A 12,644-nucleotide genomic window follows, 5' to 3' on the forward strand; every position below is an offset into this window, starting at 1 on the left:
TATTATAAGGAGTGGGGGCAGAGACAGCAGACACCTAGGGATGGAATTAAGGCTGTCTTGACGCATAATTTATAGGAGGAATTCAACACTCTTCTGGTCATTCCATCAGCACAAGCATTTCTGTTTGCTAGATGGAACAATATCCCTCTATTCCCCTCTGTGCTATTCTAGGGGCTGTTTTCATCACACCTAAAGCAGATTTGGGGAAGCGAGAAGGGGCCACTCAGGAGGAAGCCCTGTTGCACTTGCCAGAGTCTTTGTGCTGGCTTCCTTAGTTGAATCTAGGCCTGTTTTCACTACATTCCACACCAGCACCAAATAGTCCCCAGCCTGACCCTATATTACAGAGTACAGGGTTCTCATATGCACAGGTCCCTTGCAGTAGCAAGACAGGGATTACTTTCAGGAGCACACACATTCTGCACCAGCAGGTTTTTCTACTGCCAAAGAATGGAGGGGAGAAAAAAAAATTCTCTGAGAAACTCCATCTTTCCTCATTAAATAACAACAACAACTATATTTGTACCCCATCTTTCTTCCAAGGTCCTCAAGGTGGCTTACATAGTTCTCCTTCCCATTTTTTTTGCCTCACAACAACCCTGAGAGGCTGAGAGTAAGTAACTGGCCCAAGGTCACCCAGTGAGCTTCATGGCTGAGTGGGGATTTGAACCCTGGTCTCCCAAGTCATAGTCTGACACTCTAACAACTACACTACAGTGGCTTACAATACTTGCTGTGCTCACTGTAAAGGTAAAGGTAAAGGGATCCCTGAGCATTAGGTCCAGTCATGGATGACTCTGGGATTGCGGCACACATCTCGCTTTACTGGCCGAGGGAGCCGACGTTTGTTCGTAGACAGTTTTTCTGGGTCATGTGGCCAGCATGACTAAGCCGCTTCTGGAGAACCAGAGCAGTGCACGGAAACGCCGTTTACCTTCCTGCCGGAGTGGTACCTATTTATCTACTTGCACTTTGACGTGCTTTCAAACTGCTAGGTTGGCAGGAGCAGGGACCGAGCAACGGGAGCTCACCCCGTCACGGGGATTCGAACCGCCGACCTTCTGATTGGCAAGCCCTAGGCTCTGTGGTTCAACCCACAGCGCCTTTGTGCTCACTGTGCTTATCACTAAATCCACAGAACAGGAAGCAGTTACATCGCAGGGGAGATTAAGGCAAATGAAAGTGCACCTGGTCACATGTATGCAGATTTTACTCAAAGGAACACAACAAGGCTGCAGTTGGTTCCCAGTTCCTTATTCAACCCAAGAGCTGCATGAGCATGACCTGGAGAAGGAACTGAAGTTTACACACCTCTGCAGTCCAACATAAACTTTGAGCGACCAGAAATCACATATGCCTATGTAAACACCAAAGGAACAAAAATTCAAAATGAAATCTGTCCTGTACTGTAACAACTCTGCTGGTGTTAGAAAGTGTGTAAGACCTGGGCAGGGGAATCCTCTTTCACAACTTCTTTAGAAATGCTGGATTGGATCCAGGCCGCTGAGCGGAATTTAGTTCTCAATGAAACCAATGGGACTTAGACTGACCATTACTAACCTGTCCCATTTATTTCAACAGGACCTCAGTTCAGCTAGCTTATCAAACAATCCCATGGCTGGGTTGTCTGCAAACAGTTTGGTAACCCAAATTCTTTGCAGTACAGAAAACAAGCCTTTCCAAGCAATTGCCATCACACAAACAGAAGCTGAGGATAGAGATGCCATGCGCAAGTGTGTATGCCAGGGTGTGACCAGCTCCTCTGGCATGAGGGTGACTTCTGAGGGCCATGTGCCAGCGGTCAGAGGGGTGAGAGAAAAACAGTGGATGCAGCAACAAACACACCTGTTACCTTTGTGCAGTAAGGTAGTTTCTACACTCATGCATGCACTCCAGCCAAACAAAACTACTCAAGAAGAGGGCAAAGCAGGGGCAATGAGGGGTGTGGCTGGGGAGTGGGTGTAGCCTAGGGAGAGTGCCGTAGGTGGGGCAGAGAGGCTTGGAGAGCCCTGGGCCTGAGGCTCCCCACACCTGGCTTCTATGCTAATTTTAAAAGCCTCTGAACAGAGATGGGTAAGCTGGGGTGTTGAATATTAAAGGACTGCGTATATATATATATATATATATATATATATATATATATATATATATATTAGGAATAATAATAACCCAGTAGAATGGAGAGAACCAGTGAAGCATTCTCACTGGTTCAGAATACAAACACTATAGGAAGAACAGGTTAGGGCATAAAAGGTTGGTGTGTCAAAGGGGGAACAGACTGAAAAACCCAAAAGGGAAAGACACCTTCACAGCATCGCTGTGGGTGGCAAGACAGGTCCCAAAGTAATGATGTACTTGGAATGTACCTAAATGCCCAGGGTGATCTCAAGATGGAGAATGCTACCAAGGAGGCCTCTAAAGGAGGAAGTGTTATAGTAATGGGCAGGATGGATACGTGCATATTATGGTCTCCACTAAGAACTAAAATGTCAAGATACACTGAATGACTATGCTGCAGAACAGATGGTCATAGAACCTAAAAAAGGTGAGGCAATCCTGGATTGAAACTTAAGTGGTGCCCAGGATCTGGTGGGAGATGGAAGTGTTGTTAAAGGGACTGGAAACAGTGGCCATAGTAATCTCAAATTCAGCATTTACATATGTAGACAATTGTCAAGGAAGTCCAAGACAGGCACATTTGACTTCAAGAGAGGAAACTCCTTGAAAGTTGAAATGGAAAGTCAAGAGGGTCAAATCTCCCAAGAATGTAGGTAGCGGTTATTCAAAACTGCAATAACAGAAGCCAACTTTGAACATACAATATGTTGCAGATTAGGAAACAAAGCATCAAGGACAATAGGAAAGATACCACAAAGGATGTAAGCATGGTTAATGAGAGATGTATATACAGTGATAACTCAGGTTACATACGCTTCAGGTTACAGACTCCGTTAACCCAGAAATATTACCTCAGGTTAAGAACTTTGCTTCAGGATGAGAACAGAAATCACACCGTGGTGGCGTGGTGGCAGTGGGAGGCACCATTAGCTAAAGTGGTACCTCAGGTTAAGAACAGTTTCAGGTTAAGAACGGACCCCCGGAACGAATTAAGTACTTAACCCGAGGTACCACTATAATTAGGCATGGTGTGGAAAACATGAAAAGGAGAAGGTTTTATCCCCCTCTCATTCATTCATTCATTCATAATTTTATTTGTATGTCTCCCCCACAAAAATCATACCCAAAGCAGCTTACAAAACAGGAATGAATTTCAGAATCAAATAGTGCAAAAGCAATTTCATAATAGCATAATACCTGCATAACAGCAATACAATAGCATATAAAAACATAATAAAAAAAATTCCTTCCAGTAGCACCTTAGAGACCAATTAAGTGTGTTATTGGTATGAGCTTTCATGTGCATGCACACTTCTTCAGATACCAGTGCACACGAAAGCTCATACCAATAACAAACTTAATTGGTTTCTAAGGTGCTACTGGAAGGAATTTTATTTTGTTTCGACTACGGCAGACCAACACAGCTACCTCACCTGTATATAAAAGTCACAACATCATGAGAGAAGAGTTTCCAGCTACCCCACACTTTGCCTTTGGAAGCCTTGCAAGTTGCTGCAGGAGAGGGACTGTAAGTGACATGATGGGAGGGGAGTTTCTAGGACCAAGGTGACACAGTCAAGCTCCCTGGTTATTTTTGCTAGTGGATATTAGATGTTGATGTAATCTCATTGTATTTATGGTACGGGGTTTTTTGCATGCTTTTATATACAGGTGAGGTAGCTGTGTTGGTCTGCCGTAGTCGAAACAAAATAAAATTCCTTCCAGTAGCACCTTAGAAACCAATTAAGTTTGTTATTGGTATGAGCTTTCGTGTGCACTGGTATCTGAAGAAGTGTGCATGCACATGAAAGCTCATACCAATAACACACTTAATTGGTCTCTAAGGTGCTACTGGAAGGAATTTTTTTTATTATGTTTTTATATGCTATTGTATTGCTGTTATGCAGGTATTATGCTATTATGAAATTGCTTTTGCACTATTTGATTCTGAAATTCATTCCTGTTTTGTAAGCTGCTTTGGGTATGATTTTTGTGGGGGAGACATACAAATAAAATTATGAATGAATGAATGAATGAGAGCCATCCAATAAAGCTGATGGTTGAGATTCAGGGCATACTAAAAGAAGTACTTCTTCAAGCAGCACATAGTATTTGCTACCACAATATGTGGCTTCCAAGCTTGGGTAGCTTTAAAAGGGGGACCATACAAATTCATGGAGAAAAGGGCTATCAATGATAACTGGTCATGATGGTTGAATACTTCAGTGTCAGAGACTGTATGCCTCTGAATAATCATAAGGATCTGGTAGGCCACTGTGAAAATAAGTTACTGGGCTTAGATGGGCCTTTGATCTGATCCAGCCGAGCTCTTCTTACTTTCTTAAATAAATCATCAGTCAGTTGAACCAATTCCTCAAAATGTGGTGCATTTACAGTACACAAAAATATATTGGTGAAGTGTGTTATTTATGTTTAAATGGATGCACCCACAAGTCGGGGTAATCAGTGAGCAAAAAGAAGCATCCACAGGCAGAACATGGTTCTGGATGAAAAATGATAAATATGCATGGAAATAGCACACCTGGAGCAGCATCTACACATCAGTCACTGCACTGGGAGCAGCCAACTAATCTGAGGTTGAAGAAATAAAAGACTTGGAGAAAGAATGAATAAAGGTTCATGATATAAAAAAGGTAAAGGGACCTCTGACCATTAGGTCCAGTAGTGACAGACTCTGGGGTTGCGGCGCTCATCTTGCTTTATTGGCTGAGGGAGCCGGCGTACAGCTTCCAGGTCATGTGGCCAGCATGACTAAGCCGCTTCTGGCAAACCAGAGCAGTGCACGGAAACGCCATTTACCTTCCCACCGGAGTAGTACCTATTTTTCTATTTGCACTTTGATGTGCTTTCGAACTGCTAGGTTGGCAAGAGCTGGGACCAAGCAACGGGAGCTCAGCCTGTTGCGGGGATTCGAACTGCCGACCTTCTGCTCGGCAAGTCCTAGGCTCTGTGGTTTAACCCACAGCACCACCCGTGTCACGATATATCTTGCACCACAATTCTAAGGAGGTCCATTGGGCCACATGGTGGAATATATAGTAAGTACATTACAAAGCTTGTTTGGAGGTTCTAGCAGGGGAGTGCAGCAATCGTGTATCCTTGACCAAAGAATGGTACATGCCTTCTACCTGGGATGGTCGTCCTCTCGAATGCACAGCTTCAGGAGGGACGCATATGAAGCTGCGAGGGAGGAAGCGGACACCCGACTAGCCAGCCAAATCAACCCTGGCAATCAATGGGGTGACAGATGTCACAGCCAGATCACACCACAATTCTAAAAAGGTCCATTGGGTCATATGGTGGGATAGAAATACATTACAAAGCTAATATCCAAGGTTATGCCATGGTCCAAAGGGCACTCTGGGGCCTATTCGCATGACCAATGCATGTAGCTTTTATGTGGTCATCTCCACTAGTCCCCATTCAAAGGTGGCATTTAAATCATGTTAATTCCACTAAGAAAATGAAGTAGGCGCTTAACAGGATTAAGCAAGTTGACTCAGAAATAGGTATTACCAAGTTCAATGGGGCTTGATCCCCAGTAAGGGTGCTTAAGTAACTGTCTCCACTCATCTAGGAATAAACCTCATTGGACACAGTGGGACTTCTGAGTGAATGTGTAGGATAGAGCTGTATGTTTTTCCTGTTCAAAACCAACACGACTTCAGGATGCTTCGCTGAAAGGTACCCAGAGACAGTAGCACAGTACTGTATTCTGTTTGCTCATAATGGACCAGGGCAGGAAAGAAATAGTTTGCTAAGAGAAGACAGAGCTCCACCCCCCTTCAGTTCCAAGACAGCAGGCAACATACTACAAACCAAGTACCGGTAAAACCTAAAACTTAAAGCAGGGGACTCTTGGTCTGGCAGATCATTAATTGAAAACCTAGCTCAGTATTCCCACGCTGGAATGGCACAACCTCGGAAGCACTTCAGAATAAAGCAAGCCTCCCCTCCAGCCCCTCTCAACAAGTGACAAGTAATAATTAATAATAATAAATTTATTATTATCTATACCCGGCCCCATCTGGCTGGGTTTCCCCAGCCACTCTGAGTGGCTTCAGACACATATAACACATATAATCAGGTTTACTCTGGATTGGAACAGGACAAACAGTGCAATCCTATGATCTTGTGTATGTCTACTTAGAAGTCCTATTGGAGTTCATTGGGCCTAACTCCTAGTTTGCCTAATGAAATCAATGGGGCAAGTTAGTCATGACTTCACTTAAGCCTCATTGATTTCAATGGGAATAAAGTTCAAGTAACTGAGCCAGATCAAACTCTCAGTATGGGAGCTGAGGCTGCTTCCGGAATATATTTCCAACTAAACTCTCTCTTGTGGGTCCTGGCTTTGCTGAAGACAAAGGAAGCGTGCACAGGATTCGGGCAGGACCATCCTGAATTTCTGCTGATACGTACTATTTGTGATACCCCAATATCACCCCCAGAAGGGGGTGGAGTGGAGAGGAGGGTCATACACACACCCCCACCCCAAAATAGGTGTGTGTTGGAAGATTGACTTAAAGCAATTCATTGGATCCTGGCTTTACTAGAAGGCAGGGGCGTAGCTAATGGCGGACAGAGAGAGGAAGCTGACCCCCCCAAATCAATAAAAATAAATGCATAGTTAAGAGGTTCTGGCCCTCTAACAAAAGGCCTGCCCCCCCCCCCACAAAAAACCTGTCTACGCCCATGCTAGAAGGCAGCTTGTTTTGGCTTTCATCCGGAACCGTAATCCAGATCGCTGCGTGTTCCAGTTCGAAAACGTTTCTCTCTTTGTTGGAAGTTAAAAAATGATTCTGCTGTGTAAGTATATTGGAACTCAACTGGAATATGGCACAGGGAGGAAAAGAAAGCCAATAAACCCTAGTCACACTTACCTCGGAATAAGCCCCACTGGATTCAGGAGGGCTTACTTGGAAGTAGCATGGCTAGGCCTGCGCTCCAACTAACTACCTCACCACCAGGGAAGGGCACTGAGAGCTCAGCCAGCGATTCCTACCCCTCCTCCAATCCCCCCGGCCCCCCCCCCGCCAGCCCTTCTTTCAGGCAACCGGCGCTCGCTTTTTACCTGGCTGTACTTGGCCTCGGGCTCCATGGAGCTCTTGTCCAGCCCGTTCACCGCGACGTGCTGCGCTGTGGCCGCGAAGCCGCTTCTGCTCAGGCTGCTCCATTCTTCCACCTTGGGGCTGTGATAGGGCGAGCTGTCGCTTACTGCGGGCAAAGACAGGGCAAAGGAGCGTCAGCGAGGGGCGCCGGCCTCGGATCGGGGCTCCCGGGAAAGCAGAATCGTGCGCAAGGGAGAGCCGGGTGCAAGGGGTATAGCCAGGGAGGGACAGGGGGGCAGCAGCTGTCCCCCACCCCACAATCAAAAAATTGTAGAAAGATTTTGACACATATATTATTCTTTTTAGCGCTTGGGGTCAAAAGAAATTTAAAACAACTGTGGCTGAGACATTTCTTTCCGAATCTGCTAGACAGAGCCAGAGGATGATGACAGGTGGGAGTCCTCCCGTCCTCCCCCAATAAATTCTGGCTACACCCATGGCCGGCTGGAGTTAGCATCTCCACCATAGACTGAGGGCCCGGCTCCTTCCTCCCCCCCCCCCACCCCTGTGAAAACCCTCATCTACATGCACCTCGTTAGCCAAGGTCTCCCGGGCAAGGGAAAGGGCGACTGACCCTCGTGCCTGACCGCACTGACTCGGAAGCAAGTCACGATCATGGAACTGTAGAGCTGGAAGGGACCCCCCAGTCATCTAGTCCAGCCTCCTGAAACGCAGGAATATGCAGGTGACCCCTAAGTTGGTGCATCGAGGGGGCGGCAATTCTGGCTTCCTTGGGTGCTAAACCCCTTTTTTGCAATCAACGGGGCTTGGAAACCTCCTTCCTAATGGAGGCGGGCTGGGGGTTTCCGTGCCATTTGTTCCCAGATCTTCATTTCCCCCAGCCTGAAACCGTTTCCCCCCGCCCTCCTTGGGAGGAAAAGTCGTGAAACTAATCAAATTTGCTTGAAATCGTTCAAATCAGTGGTATTTGTTTCTATTTAATGCGCCTAGGATTTAAGGTTTCGGGTAGTCGGAAATCAGCCGTCTCGATTACAACGGCTCTTCAAGCCCCGTGGGCAGCCCGAGCCTAAAAATGTTTACTTTGAAGTAAATCCCATGACGTTTCATTCCCAACTAAATGGGTTTAGGGTTGCAGCAGCCCTGCAGCCAGGATCCCACGCACGTTGACTCGGAAGCGAGTCCCACTGAGTCCAGCGAGGCTTACTCGGGAGTAAGTTTGCCGAGGCGACACTAGTATACCGCCTCCGCTGGGTTTATATGGTTTCGACAGCGGTACTTCCCAGGCGCTGGATCTCGCTCGAGCCTGGAACGTGGTTTTGAGGACTGCGGTGCCATCGCAACCGACGGGACCCACATCCCAGAGCAAATCTGCTCCAACGGAGGCCTCCTGTTTAAGTCAAGGGATTCAGCCTATTAAGGCTTAGTAAATCAGGCGCTAGATCGCTACTCTCGCCACCATCCAACATGAACCAAAGAAATAAATGGAAAAAAGGAATGAAAATGAACGAAAATGAAAGCAACAGGAGGCCCCGACTTGGAAATACGTGGGACCTCTCTTCGCAGCGCAAGCTTCTGGCGACACCTCAGTCGGTATCTGCCAGGCTTTGCCCATCAACAAACAGAGAACGCTATTTCAAGCTGTGGTTTTAACACAGGCTCATGATGCGCCGCACACACCCGTCCCAGAGTCTTCTTATTTTCTGAGGGTTTCGTTCCTTCTCTCCCTCCCCCGCAGTTAAAGTATATTCGGGGTGCGGGGGCGGCAGGCCGAGCGGAGTCCCTTGATGCAAACCCAGCTTCCCGCCTCCTGGCTCCTTGAATGATTCCAAGAGACGGTGGACTGCCAGCTGACCTGGCGAGGAAGAGGCTTCTGAAATTGTTAAGCAACAGCGCAAACTCGGGATCACTTAACGGAGGCTATTTATTGCCTTCGCTGCGAAGAGATACTGGTTTTGCACGCGTAAAGTACAACCACGAGGGGTTCGAGGAAGTGGCTGCAGACCTGGACACGCTCGCCTGAGAGTAAGTCCCATTGGCCTCAATGGCGCTTACTTCTAAGGAGACACGCATGCAACTGCGCAGTAAGGAAGTAAATAAAACAGGCTGAAGCCAGCCCATCTCCTCCCTGCCTAGTGCGTCTCCACAGCCTGCAAGCTGGAAACTTTTGCTCCTTCTTTTAAAGTTCAAGTAACTGAAACCCCAATCCTACGGTCCGATAAACAGCTATTTATAAGTACTTATTTCTGAATAAACGTATAAAGGAGCAGGATGCACATATCTCCCAGTAGGACTCACTGCCGAGGAATGTGTTTCCTCGGAAGTAAGCCCCTCTGTGGTTAAGCGCGCTTACTCGCCAGCAAACGTGTTTACGATTTCAGCTTTACCATGTTAGAAAGGAGAGAGCTCTGAGCTCCCACAAACCAACACTGAAAAACCTGTCTGCTTTCCTTTCCTGGAGATCGCAGTTAATGTCCCTGATACAGAGAAGCTGCGATCCTAATAATATTCTGAACCACAAACAAGTTCCAGTGAAATCAAAGTAACACAGATATTCAGCTGAGCATAGGGGTATATTAAGTTTAAAGGGGGGGGTAATTTTAGCTCGTAAAAGGGTATTTGCTGCGGCTGCTTCTTTTTAAAAAATAAACATAAATCTACGTTAATACTTCTGGGGGGAAATTTGACTGTAGTTTGACTACAGTCTGTGTTTGACTATAGTTGTGCAAACATTAGATGCGCTAGATACATAGATACAAACACACGAATCAAAGTCTCCTCCAAACTTTTTCGGCCTGTATGGGTCTACCAAAGGAGAAAGCCATGCAAATGACCGGTAGCTTTGTCCACCGGGAAGCTAAGCTTAACTTCATACTTCACACACAAACTAATTCTCATTTAATTATTCGCAAAAGGACAAACCACCACGAACACCTGCAGAATTAATGAATTGTGTTAAATTTCCGCTTAGCCTGATGGAAGGTCTTTCCTCCTAACACTTTGCCTTGTGACTTGTGATTTGGGTCGCCTTGTTATGTCCCTGTCCAGCACCCGTATAATTCTGTTTGCCTTTTAAGTCCCATCCTAAACGCGTTTCTAGTCACTGAGTTTCCAACAGCCTGATAAACACAATTCATAAAAAAGAGAAAAAGAAAAAAGCTACCTAGTTTTGGACTTCCCCAGCCTCAAAGGCCACCACTTATGACAAAGTGAACTAGAAGTGGCCATTCATTCCAGTCACTCACTTCCATGAATAAACGGTAATCGATAATAGGCAATATATTTAATATCAGAGAATTGGGGGGGGGGGTTTACAGGGCAGTATGGCGTCATTTTAGCACATATTCTGGTTTCACTCCTGAATCCACTTCATCCAGAGTACCCCAACTGTATTTACTGGCTCCATAGGTGGATTGAAGTCTTACAGTGACATCCCATACCTGTCTATTAAAACGTACCGGTAAATGCCATTGAGACTGGGTTGAATTTACAACGTTCAAAAAAGGAACGGAAATGCATTTGGAGCGTTCCAAATAATTGGATTCCAATCTTGTTCTGCGCGGCGTTTAAGCGCCCTTGAATTAACAAGTGTTTACTTCCAAGTAGACATGTTTAAGGCACATGTGGACGGGCAGATCTGACATTCCATTCCACCTTCCACACTGTTTTCAACGAACCCCACCCCGCCCCCAAACTCCAGCGCCCAGTTATTCCATCCTAACACAAAGGAAGGAAATTATTTGGGCCTATCTGGATTAAGAAAAACTCCGCACTTGTTGAAAGTCACCCATCATCCTCTCTTGCTGACAGCCCCTGCGTAGTGATAAGTATCTTTGACATAATTATTTTCAAGGTCGATTTGATGGAATAGTGTCACATTTTACGGCAGGAGATGCATAATGAAAACTAACTCGCAAATTACTACGGAAGGGTTTTTTTAAAAAAAAATTGTTTGAAAAAATTAGCTTGCAACCTATATCCTGTTACGGGTGGAGGAGGCAAACCCCGCTGAGCTCCATAGGACTTACTTCAGAGTCGACCGGTACAGGATTGCACTGTTGGAAAGCTGCGCGGTTGCAACAGCCACCAGAAAACGGAATGTTTGCGTGTCTCTATCCTAAACCTGCATCAATATTAGAGCCTACTTCCAGATGTGACTATGATCCCCGCCTCTTTTGCCATGAAGCAAGTGCCTTTGAAATCCATGGGGCCAGCTGACTTCCTTCCAAGCAAAAACCCGTAAGGATTTAGAGGCGAGAACACTTGGATCCTAAGATAGGACTGATTGGGGGCAAGTCCCATAGATTTCAACCGAATCTTAATTCGAAGCCATCAGCGAAAGCTGACAAACGCAGCAAGCCTTCGATGGGATCCACAAGCCGGTTAAGCCAGGGCATTTAGGGTGCAAACAGAACCTTTTAAGCGCAAACACTTGGGGGTTTTATTTTATGAACTCCTGCCATCAACAGGCCGTTGGAAACTCGGTGGATGCCTTTCTAAAGGGCGAAGGAAATGGTACGGGTGCTCGGCAGGGACATAGAGGAGGCCCTCGAAACAAGGACGCGGGGTCCCCTCCTCTCCGGGACGAAAGAGGGGAGCCCCCCAGCCGCTGGTTTCTTCCCTTCCTCGCGCTGGCGCACGTCGAAAGTTGTCTTAAGAAAGCGAGCTGTCTCTGCGAGCTCCCTGTTCTGCTGATCTCTCACTTTCCCATGAATAGGGGCTTCCTTTCCGTGTCAGCAAGGTCAGCTTATCCTATAAATCAAGGGCAAAGCGCCCTCAGATGCAGCTCCGCAAACCGGAGCGGGGAAGGGGAGGGAGCGGAGGAGGCCAGGAGACGGGATGGAAAAGCCTCCTTGTCATTCAGATCCCACCCGCTTGCCCGGCTCCCTAGGTAGGAGGCCTTGGCCACTATGGCTCTAAGAAAAGGAGGAAATACACACTAAGTCGCGTATCGCTCTCGTGCAGCAACTTCTCTTTCCCCAGCACCCACCCACAGGGGCACGATTAGAATTTGCAAATCTTCCCCCCTCCCTGGAAAATGCATTGTAATTTTTAAGGGCTGGCAGCATTTATTTCCTGCAGAAATTCCAACTGGAATCTTAAAAGTGAGCTAGGAAAAGTTAGAACCTAATGATTAGCTGCTGCTACTACTACTACTACTATTATTATTATTATTATATTTCTGCCCTCAGCATGCAAAGCAGTGTGATTTTTTTTAAAAAAAAACACCCTGAATATTTTATTAACATGTTTTTTTTTTAAAAAAATTGCCAAATCATACAGCAGCCATAATCTAAAAAATAGTGTTTAGTGATAAAAGTAGGTAGAATTGATGGGGGGGGGGGGAGTTAGACTACTGGGAGGAGTTGACTAGATTTACAGACACCTTTAAAACCTATGAGACCCCCCTAGCGAGATCGTTTGTGTAGCATCACA

At 46.2% G+C, this 12,644-nt stretch overlaps 1 protein-coding gene and 1 long non-coding RNA gene across 6 annotated transcripts in view; both read right to left on the bottom strand.

The window, feature by feature from the left end:
• Positions 1–12,644, bottom strand: part of LOC309527274 — a 439,252-nt gene that overhangs the window by 114,041 nt on the left and 312,567 nt on the right. The gene's annotated exons all lie outside the window — the stretch shown is intronic.
• Positions 1–12,644, bottom strand: part of PAX9 (paired box 9) — a 34,883-nt gene that overhangs the window by 18,294 nt on the left and 3,945 nt on the right. For all 4 annotated transcript variants that reach the window (XM_082213691.1, XM_082213690.1, XM_082213689.1 and 1 more), the window contains exon 3: positions 7,214–7,356. In XM_082213691.1, the coding sequence (XP_082069817.1) occupies positions 7,214–7,356 (143 nt within the window). The remainder of the gene's footprint in view (positions 1–7,213; positions 7,357–12,644) is intronic.

The sequence above is a fragment of the Podarcis vaucheri genome, assembly GCF_965113315.1.
Source record: "Podarcis vaucheri genome assembly, chromosome: 1".
NCBI lineage: Eukaryota > Metazoa > Chordata > Lepidosauria > Squamata > Lacertidae > Podarcis > Podarcis vaucheri.